At 43.5% G+C, this 11,289-nt stretch overlaps 1 protein-coding gene across 3 annotated transcripts in view; it reads right to left on the bottom strand.

Moving 5' to 3' along the window:
* Positions 1-1,650: 1,650 nt before the first annotated feature.
* Positions 1,651-11,289, bottom strand: part of LOC141172338 (oxysterols receptor LXR-beta-like) — a 47,921-nt gene continuing 38,282 nt past the window's right edge. For all 3 annotated transcript variants that reach the window (XM_073656437.1, XM_073656436.1, XM_073656438.1), the window contains exon 10: positions 1,651-5,390. In XM_073656437.1, the coding sequence (XP_073512538.1) occupies positions 5,244-5,390 (147 nt within the window). In that variant the 3' untranslated portion in view covers positions 1,651-5,243. The remainder of the gene's footprint in view (positions 5,391-11,289) is intronic.

The raw sequence follows: 11,289 nt of genomic DNA, 5'->3' as shown, positions 1-11,289 counted from the left end.
ATATATTTGCATATAGTATTATAGTTTTGAGCTGATGGCACTGCTGGACATCTGCCGATTTCAAAGGGAAGCAAGCATGATATGTCTTTCATCTGCTGCACTAAGTTTCCATTCCGGACCACTAAGTATACGGCCTTCAATGTTGTCCATTTGTTGGTGCTTCTCCAAAAAAAACAAAACAAAAACTTGAACAGCACATCTTGAAACCCCAGCCAGATTTGAAATCTTTGTCTGGGAAAGACCTTACGGATGCAGTATAACTACCTTGTGTCTTGTTGCTGTCCTTACGCATGCTATGGTGTATGGCCTGTGACATGAAACTGTCTTCCACAACCTCACCTTTGTAGCAGAGCTTGTCTGTTCCTCACCCAGTTTTAAGCCTCCTACACAGCTGTTTCTGTTAATGACTGTTTCAATCTACATATGAAAATGATCATTATTATCTGTTTAGTATAATTGGTTGCTCCTATGAAGTCCAGGCTGTGCTTTGGAGTCATAGGGTATGTGCACACTGTCTATTTCAAGTGGGCAAACCTGTTGAGTTTTTCCTTTAGGAAAAAAGGGTCAGTAAGTGTTTTTTTTTTTTGTTTTTTTAACATAGAAATGCACATGTGCAATTTTTTTTTTTTTTAGCTTTCTTGTGGTTATCAGAGTGGAATCCGCCTGAAAAAGACATTTGTGTGCAAATACCAATAGGAGACCCATGATTTTTTTATTGCAGCATATAGTATAAGTGATCAGACGACTGCAGGTTCAAGACCTCGAAGAAATCTCACAAAAAAAAAATAAAAAATCTAAAAGTAAATAAAAAAAAAACCCTCAATCATGTTTAGTATCTCCACATCCATAAAAGTATATATGAAACCTAGAAAAAAAATACTATAATGAAAAAGACTTTTTGGTTGCCATAACTCTGCAAAAAAAAAAAACAACGATCAAAACGTCATATCCACCCCAAAATGCTATCAATAAAAACATAGGCCCTAATACAGCTTCATCAACCGAAAAATAAAACTATACAGGACTCGTAAATTGGCGGCAATCAAATTTTTTTCCCACAAATTTCCAAACTTTTTCTCAGCACTTTAATAAAAAATATATATATATATATAGACAAAGTTTGGTATCTCTAATCTTACTGACTTGGAGAATCACAAAGCAACAAATACCTTAAATGCAATTTCACAGTTTTTGGGAGTTTTTTTCTTCTTTTTTTAAAGCAAATTTCACCGCATTTAGAATTTTTTTTCTCTTTTTCCAATACATTGAATTGGTAAAACGAAAGGTGCCATGCAAAACTACAACTCGTCCCACAAAAAATATATTATAATAACAAAGGTGTAATACTTTATTTCTCCTGCGGGAGTGCTGCAGGGCAATGGAACACTTACTGCAAGTTCCATCTGATCACTGACAGCTCCATATTCTGTTTAGTGGCCACTCCCAGTACTGCAGCTCAATTACTATTTCCATGAATTTCTGTGACTGTTCCATACATCAAAGTGAAGATTTTGAAAATTGATTTCTTTGCTGCCTAAAACAATCCAAATTTATAAAGAATACTCTCTAGAAAGATTGTGCAGAGCAGACAACTCCTTTAAGTAGCATGAAAACCTTTTCCGGTTGGCATCAAGGAAATAAAACATAATATATGTCAACATGATTTCACTTTATTTTGAACAGTCCATTTAAGAGGGGAAACAACCAATGTTTCATGTTCTCAAATGTAAAGCAAAAATTATGTTAAAAAGCAGTTAAAAGGGTCAAACTGGTATTGAGAGCGTTTGAGGAACCTGTATCCAATTCTTAAGTTTTGTAGGTAAGAATTAATTAAGGATTTCTTTCTGTATGGATAGATCAGATAGATGCTATCACTACTGAATAACGCCACCCTTCAGAATGCAAATAAAATAAGAAAAATAAAAAAAGATGAAAATTAGAATCATTAAAGTGACGCATAAGTCACCAGTAATGGTGCTTCCTTCTAATGTTAGTTTGGATGTCAGCATTGTGTATTTCTATAAGAAAAAAAAAAAAATGAATGTATCGGGCTTCCCACAGGCACCAGTTGTAGAGGGTCAAAATATAAAAGCAATAACCTGACCCCTCAACTGAGTCAAACTTGCTCCTCCAAAAGGATATTGCAGGCGTAAGAGACACTAAAATGCATTTCTGCAGTTTTAAAGGGATTTTTCCCCATCTCATAAATGCATATTGTCGGATAGTGTGTAAAAAAACAAGCACTTTTGCAATTTACAACTTCTTAAAATTATAATTCGTTCTTGAGATATTAACACTTTTCTTTTGTTTACAGTACGTTGCCTAGGAGACCGACTTGGTTGGTCTCCTAGGCAACGTGCTGTAAACAAAAACAAAAATGTTAATATCTCAAGAATGAATGAAAATTTTAAGAAGAAGTAAATTGCCAACTTGCTTGTATTTACAAGCTCTATATCTGACAATACTTCTTCATGAAGATGAGAAAAATCCCTTTAAAACTTGGAAAGAACCTGGATTTTCCTTATGAATAAATTAAGTATTATGCAGGTGGTCCTGGGAAGCACAGTGGGATTTTGGGACAGTTTGTACAGTAGTGGCCAGAGACTATGTGAGCAGGCATGTATTAACACCCAATCACACATTGCAGTTTTCAAGGCTTTTATCCTTCAAATATTGCAGCATCCCCATCCCTGGAGGTTTATGTATATTTTGCTTTTAATGGGGAAACCAAGATTAATAATGAAGCAAAGCTGGATTGTCGGCCTAGAAACCTCCAAGCAAAAATAAGATGTGGAAATCCGCCCGGGACTAAAGATCATAATATACATACAAATATATACTGTATATTTCTGTAAAGTCAGACATTTTGGCAAGTCCTTAAGGGCTATTTGGCTTTGTAAACTAAAAAAGGATTTTTATTTGTTTAACGAAGTATTCCCATCCCCAAGATATGTAGTAGGTGTAATAATTATAATATTAGCAAATACCTACAATTAGAAATGCAGCATAGTTCTTCTGATTCGCTATGTCTCTCACCCCATGTGTAGGGTACTGCGGTAGATTAAGTATCCATGGCTCCGACAACTAACTCACTATATGAGTGGTTGTAACCATGGATACCCAAGCTACTGCAATGCTCTGCACATGGGGTAAGCGACATAGCTAACCAGAAGAACTATACTACATTTCTAATTGGAGATATTTGCTAATATTTTTACTCCTACTACATATTGGTTAGTATTTTGGAGATGGGAATACTCCTTTAAGTCCAAACATTTATTTCCCATAAAATAATCAATTTCGGTCCATTCGTTTTTCTTAAAACTCCTCTGTTATTCCTCCTGGAAATGCATGCAGTAAAAACTGGGTGTCCATACACAATCCAATATCGTCCAGTCACAGACTGTGTAGGGACGCACCCTACTGATCATGTTATTAATTTTTTCCATTCATTTCCAGGAGGAATAACAGAGGAATGTCAATAAAAAAAAATAAAAAAAATGCTCCAGCCTTGTAATTTAATGGGGGAATGAGAGTATTTACTAAATCAGACTTGTCAGTAGTAATGACAGGTGCTATGCCCTTGTGCTTGCCGTGCTATTACTTAAAGGGACGGCATCGGATCACATCTGAAGAACAGGAAACCTTTTAAGTCACAGTAGTGCTTTCTTAAAAAAAAAAAAAAAAAAAAATTAAATAAAATGGCAGATGGGATGATGTTCTGTAGTTTTCTACAGATGACGAGGCGAGCATTAATTCCAGAGACAATTAGTCTTCCAGGAATATGATGCCCATCATACTCCATGGCCGTCTATGGGTCACGTAACCCAAAAACATAATTAAGAAGACATAATTAAGCCTATTTATGGGGAAGGCTCAGTCCCAAGCCATATCAGGCATGAAAATTAATGTTCATTTTGAGTAGAATATATACGGGAGACACTAACATTAGCATTTCAATGTCTGTGGGTAAAGGACGAGCTATTGTATTGCGACTGGTTACTTCTAGCCCCCATCCATCTAGGTGCTAAAACTAAGACTGATTGTCGAAATGTAGTAGAAATAAAGCTGCTGCTTTAAAAACAGTGTGCTCCTTCTTCAGGAGCACGCCGCTCCCCTGCCTCCTGCTTGCTGAGGAGCGATGTGCTCCTGATAAGTATCTCTTCCTTGTTGCAAGCAGAGGCAGGGTAGTGCTTGCAAGTTCCAAAGCAAAGATCTTTTAAGTGCTGCACTTCTTGAGGTTGCCAGTAACGTAGGCCAGGAGCAAAGGAAAAATAAATTGTCCTATTTTTAATAAGAAGTAATTGCAAAGTTTTTAACCCTTTTAAGGGAGGCGAGGAACATGCTATACCATGTTCTTTTTTAATGTGCTATAGGAGTGGGCAAAATGTAATTTTTTTCATTGCATCAAAGTAATAGTCCAACGTATCAACTCAGACTATAACATAGGCTCGACTCTGATCCAGCTTAAAGGCCCAAAAAAAAAAAATATAACAAAAATTGTAAGTGCAAACTAAGATGGCAAAAAAGTCCATGTAAGTGCAAGATCTGATGAAGGGAAGGCTTAAGTAGTTTCTAGCTGGTGGAAGATAATGATGCATGGGGGAGGGGGGTATCCCGATCTACGAAGCGTTGCAGAACCGAACATAGTGATACCTGATTCACTACCACGATAGCACTAAGGAGGGTGCAGACCTCATAGCACAACGTTTCGCCGCCTCTGGTATTAGAAAAATACTAAGTTCCACAACAGCAGGATTAGTGCGAAGGCCAGTGGCTCAGTCACTGCTTCACAAGGCTAAAACTAAAAGTATCTCTGTACATTTACACCTAAGCACAAGACTGGCTCAGAAGAGTCTGAGTCTTGCAGGGGAGTTACTTTATAAAAGTTATCATCCCGGGGGGGAAAAGGGGTTAAAAAAACCCATTTCTAACCTTCTCACCAATCTAAGGTTCACCTAAACCAAACCAGCCCCAGGCAAGACAAGAATGGTAGAGGCCTCAAGAAAAGGAGACGTATCCATTCCTACCGATACGGCCAGCTGTTCATAGTCCCACCAGTCCCAAGACATTCGGGTTAAGAAAACTTCCTTGAGGTTAGTTGAAAAGTTTCCCTGGTGACATCAGAAAGGTCTCTGATGCAGGTCTAGCATTTGGGTCCATATGCAGTGCCTGTATCATCCATTGCTCAGCACAATAAGGAGGTTCTCCGACCTCAGGTAAGCACTTGTCCTTTTTAACCTCTACTCGTGAACGTCCCAGATCTCGGAGAGTAGAGGCGGCAGTTTCTTGTCCTGAAGTCGGAGGGCAAACACCTGCTCCGAGTGCACGCTGCTGAGGGTGCGGAGGCTGACCAGCTTCATCAACATGCGGGGAAACATCAGGTGATCCTGGGGAAACAGAGTAAAAGATCAACATCAGATGAAAAGGTATTTTAGGTAAATATATAAGAAAACCCCTGATGAAGCTTGATGCGAAACAGGGGGTTTTGTTTTCAAGCCATCCATAAGGAGGTAAAAATGACCTGGCAGCATGATTCTTCAGGTTAGTCTGATTACGACGAGACCAAACTTGCATAGATTTCATTTTATTTAAGCAGTGAAAAAAAAACTATAAATAATATTTATTTATTTAAAAAAAAAAAAAAAGTTTCTTTTTAATTATTTCAGACTCGGAACTAAGGCTACGAGAAAGATTTTACATGGTACCAAAAAGCCTCTTATGTTTTTAGGTCGAACGGACGGTGTGCGGGTTGTTTTTGTGTGCAGCGCGGCAACGGTTTTATTGATAGTATTTTGGGGTAGGTAGAACTTTTTGATCGCTTCTTATTGTATGTAGACATATTTTTTTTCCTCTTTTTGGAATTTACTTTTATAGTTCCCTTATTTTTTTTTTAATTATTTTTCACTCTTAGAATTCTCTCATGTTTTACCTGAAAGTTCTGTTAGGGGACTTGAACCAGCGATTGTCCGATCACTTATACTATATGTTGCTATACCAAAGTCTTGCAGTATGTAGTGTAAATGTAGGTCTCCTATGAAGCTCAGCCTTTTTTCTTTGAGGGTCTCCAAAAAATCAAGTGTTATGATATGATTGGTACTTTTGGTTCTCTCTTCTGAAACCTTGGAAAAATTCATTATTGACTGAATAGGATTAAAAGAACCTCAGGACTTATACATGCATGAATAGAAAAGGAATATCTCAAACCAACACTGCCACCTTTAGGTCCTGAGGGGTAAAACACTTCTTAAATATTGTAAAAACTTAAGCGATTTTGAAACCGGAATACCTCTTTCTCACCCCGGCTGCAGGTTTTGTTTTTTTGTTTAACGGCCCCCCCCAAGTTCTTTATTCAACCCTTCCTCAGGCATTCAGCACAAATGACGGCTGAATGCCTGCGGGAACTATGATATATGAGGATCTCTTCATTTCACGTGGAGGAAGCTATACCCTGGCTGTGGGGACATTAAAAGAGGGGCTTTAGGGGGACAATATACTGGGGCCTGTGGAGAGATCCTACTGTAAAAGGGCCTATTGTGACCATACTGTATAGGGAACATACTTTTGTCTGTGGTGACCATACTGGATTGGGGGCAGTTGGAGACCTTATATTAGGGTCTGTGGTGAGCATACTGTATAGGGGGCTGTGGTTTACCTCATGCGGTATACTGGGGCGCAGTGCTGGATATACTGTGTAGGGTGCTGTGGGGGGGGTCATTATACTGTATATAAGGGGCTGTATGGCCATTTTACTGTATCAGGGGGGCCATGATACTGTATGGGATGCTGTGGTGGACAGTGTATATTGGGCAGCTGTGGTGACCATCATATTGTGTAGTAGGACAGTGTGAGGAGGGAGTACAGTTTGGAAAGGACATGGTGGTGGGCAATATGAAGGCATAGTGTGAAGAGGGGGGAGGGTGAAATGGAGACACAGTGTGGAGCGAGGCTAGCCAGGCAATGAGACCGTGTGGAGATATAGAGATTGTAAGGGAAACTAGTGAAGAGGGGACAGTTAAGGTATAGGCCGTAGTTTAAAGGGGTGGACGATGTGGTGGTTATACCTGATAATGGCAGAGTGTGGTGGTTATAGCTCATTAAGACAGACAGAGTATGGACAGATATTTTGATGCATAGCACATTTTAATAATGCTCTTATTTTTAAGGGCACAAGGTCGGGATGTGCTGCAGAAGACGGGAAAATGATGGAAGTCTGCAGAGACGAGCTGTGTATGAAAAGAAAGAAACGACTCAGAAAAGAGGTACTTGGATGTAAAGGTTTGTGTGGGATACTGACTGTCTCATCAGTACTGCGGTTCCTGTATGGTCCAGAGTCTGATAACATCTCCCAACATCTCCTTACCATTGTTAAAGGGAACAGATCATGTAAAAGAACACTATTAATCTGCAGATGCGGGGTTAATCTGCAAGCTAATAGCGTTCGGACATTATGCGGAAGCCGCACTGTTCGCCCCACTGCCAGGAGGAAATTACGCTTTTACCCCCCCCAGGCAGTGTTCAGCATTCAGTCCTAGGGGTGTCAACACTATTAACCTCCAGATTAACTCTATATCTGCAGGTTGATAGTGTTATTTTACATGACAGGTTCCCTTTAAGGAAAATACTGGGCATGTAGGTTCATGAAATACAAATGTATACGGGCCTGAGTTGACATTACAATTGATTGCTGTACTAAGCTTCGTGATGTAGTCATGTACTGATGGTGGTTCTGGTGACATATACAAGTACTAATGATGGTCTTGGTGTTGTATTTACTGATGGTGGTTCTCATGATGTAGTTATGTACCGATTATGGTTTTGGTGATGCATTAATGTACTGATGGAGGTTCTAGTGACACATTAATGTACTAATAGTGGTTCGGGTGATATATTTACCGTATTTTTCAGACTATAAGACACACTTTTTACCTCCAAAATTTTGGAGGAAAGTGGGGGTGCGTCTTATATAGTCCGACAAATATTGTGGCTGTGGGTGGTGTGAGATGTGGGGGAAGCGACAGCGGCTGAGTAGCAGGGCACAGGAGGCAGCAGCCCCCTGCTGCAGCCTACACTGTGCCTGCTACTAAAGAAAATGAATATTCACTGCTCCCCATGGCTAGGGGCATGGGAAGCGGTGAATATTAATTTTCCTTAAAGGGGTATTCCAATCTCCAATATCCTATCAATATGTAGTAGGTGTAATAATAATAATATTAGCAGATACCTCCAATTAGAAATGTAGTATAGTATTTTTGATTCGCTATGCTAGCTACCTCGTGCAGGCAATACAGGACCTTAGGTATCCACGGTTACGACCACTAGCAGCTAGCTAACTAACTGTTACTTTATCAGTGGATGTAACCATGGACATGAGTGTGGTGAATATTCATGCACTTTAATAGTGGGCACGCTGACAGCCGAGCGCAGCAGGAGCCGAGCTACAGCGGAAGTGTGAGTGCTATTAGGGAGAATGAATGGTCACTGATCCCCAAGCACAGTTCCGGCACAGTGCTGGAGGAGAGAGGAGGGGAGTATGAAAGTTTATTTTTTTTCGGTGCAGCGTGACGGGGATCAGGGGGTGCCAAGCATACCTGGATGAGGGGGGCCATACTTACAGGGATGAGGCATGAGGGTTGGCCATACATACAGGGATGAGGCATGAGGGGGGGCCATACATACAGGGATGAGGCATGAGGGGGGGGCCATACATACAGGGATGAGGCATGAGGGGGGGGCCATACATACAGGGATGAGGCATGAGGGGGGGGCCATACATACAGGGATGAGGCATGAGGGGGGGGCCATACATACAGGGATGAGGCATGAGGGGGGCCATACATACAGGGATGAGGCATGAGGGGGCGGGTCATACATACAGGGATGAGGCATGAGCATACATACAGGGATGAGGCATGAGCATACATACAGGGATGAGGCATGAGCATACATACAGGGATGAGGCATGAGCATACATACAGGGATGAGGCATGAGCATACATACAGGGATGAGGCATGAGCATACATACAGGGATGAGGCATGAGCATACATACAGGGATGAGGCATGAGCATACATACAGGGATGAGGCATGAGCATACATACAGGGATGAGGCATGAGCATACATACAGGGATGAGGCATGAGCATACATACAGGGATGAGGCATGAGCATACATACAGGGATGAGGCATGAGCATACATACAGGGATGAGGCATGAGCATACATACAGGGATGAGGCATGAGCATACATACAGGGATGAGGCATGAGCATACATACAGGGATGAGGCATGAGCATACATACAGGGATGAGGCATGAGCATACATACAGGGATGAGGCATGAGCATACATACAGGGATGAGGCATGAGCATACATACAGGGATGAGGCATGAGCATACATACAGGGATGAGGCATGAGCATACATACAGGGATGAGGCATGAGCATACATACAGGGATGAGGCATGAGCATACATACAGGGATGAGGCATGAGCATACATACAGGGATGAGGCATGAGCATACATACAGGGATGAGGCATGAGCATACATACAGGGATGAGGCATGAGCATACATACAGGGATGAGGCATGAGCATACATACAGGGATGAGGCATGAGCATACATACAGGGATGAGGCATGAGCATACATACAGGGATGAGGCATGAGCATACATACAGGGATGAGGCATGAGCATACATACAGGGATGAGGCATGAGGGGGGCCATACATACAGGGATGAGGCATGAGGGGGGGCCATTAATACAGGGATGAGGCATGAGGGGGCGGGTCATACATACAGGGATGAGGCATGAGGGGGGGGTCATACATACAGGGATGAGGCATGAGCATACATACAGGGATGAGGCATGAGCATACATACAGGGATGAGGCATGAGCATACATACAGGGATGAGGCATGAGCATTGTAGCATCGGCGTCTCAGCCCCCTGCTAGGCAGAGACGCCGTTCCCCTCACCTCTCTGCTCCGTGCTCGGCGTCCTCCTCCCGCGCTGCTGGCAGCGCGCGCTGCTTCCCAGGCACTGTGCTTAGGGCGCACGCGCGCTCCCTCTCTCTTAAAGGGGCCGTACGCGCCGTTCTAAGGAGTCCCCAGCCAATTGCCAGAGGATCTCCCATATATAAGGCACCTCCTCCAAAATGGAGGCGCCCGAGCAAAGTTGTTTGCACTGTGTCTTCCTGTGCTTCAGCCCTCAGGTCCCGCTGCTAGCCTGACTTCTCGTCCTGCCTGCCAGCCTGTTATCCGCCAGTTATCTGCCTGTCACCTGCCTTGTCTGTCAGACCGCTCACCTGGGAGCGTCCACCAGTTACCTACCTGTCACCTGCCTCGTCTGTCAGACTGCTCACCTGGGAGCGTCCACCAGTTACCTGCCTGTTACCTGCTGTCTCAGTCAGCCTGCTCACCTGGGAGTGCCCGCCAGTTACCTGTCAGGTATCCGCCTCGTCTGTCTGCCTGCTCTCCTGGGAGCACCTGCTTGCTTTCTGCCTGGAGATCCTGCCGTCACTTGCCGTGACCTCCTGCCTGTCTACCCAGAGACTGTCCCCGTCACTTGCCGTGACCACCTGCCTGTTTACCCAGAGACTGTCGACGTCACTTGCCGTGACCACCTGCCCGCTTACCCAGAGACTGTCCCCGTCACTTGCTGTGGCTACCTGCTTGCCTTCCCTGGGAGTCACCGGCTTCCTTACAAGGACTTCCCCTTTGTATTGCAGCTCAGAGGTTCCACCTCCTGGCCCCGTTACAGTTTGCTCGGGCCATGGAACCCGGTGGCACCCAAGCTCCCTCACTCTCGGACCTATGCCATGAACTATCCCGTCAGAGGTCCCAACAGGAGTCCAACCTGAGTCACCTGCGTAGTGTTAACTCCCGCCTGGACACACTGACTGCCTCATCGGGAGCTGCTTCCACTCGCACAACTACTACCCCGGCAGCGTCGCTGCCCATCAATACCATGGCATTCCTTCCCGGTCCCCGCCTTTCCGCCCCGCCTCATTTTGGTGGAGACCCCGGCCTGGCACGGGGCTTCATTAACCAGTGCACCCTGCACTTCGAACTTTTGGCACACCAGTTCACCACCGACCGGGCCAAGGTGGCCTTCATCATGTCCCATCTCACTGGGGAGGCACTGGCCTGGCTAAATCCTCTATGGGAGAGAGGAGACCCCCTGGTGTCCAACTTGCCAGCCTTTCTCACGGCTTTCCGGAAAGTCTTCGACGAACCAGGACGAAACACTTCTTCTGTCTCCTCTCTGCTACCCCTCCGCCAAGGGAGT

This window comes from Phyllobates terribilis, unplaced genomic scaffold (assembly GCF_046119375.1).
Source record: "Phyllobates terribilis strain yellow unplaced genomic scaffold, ASM4611937v1 Scaffold_12__6_contigs__length_324123572, whole genome shotgun sequence".
In the NCBI taxonomy this organism is placed as follows: Eukaryota; Metazoa; Chordata; class Amphibia; order Anura; family Dendrobatidae; genus Phyllobates; species Phyllobates terribilis.
This window is presented reverse-complemented; position numbering and strand designations above follow the sequence as displayed.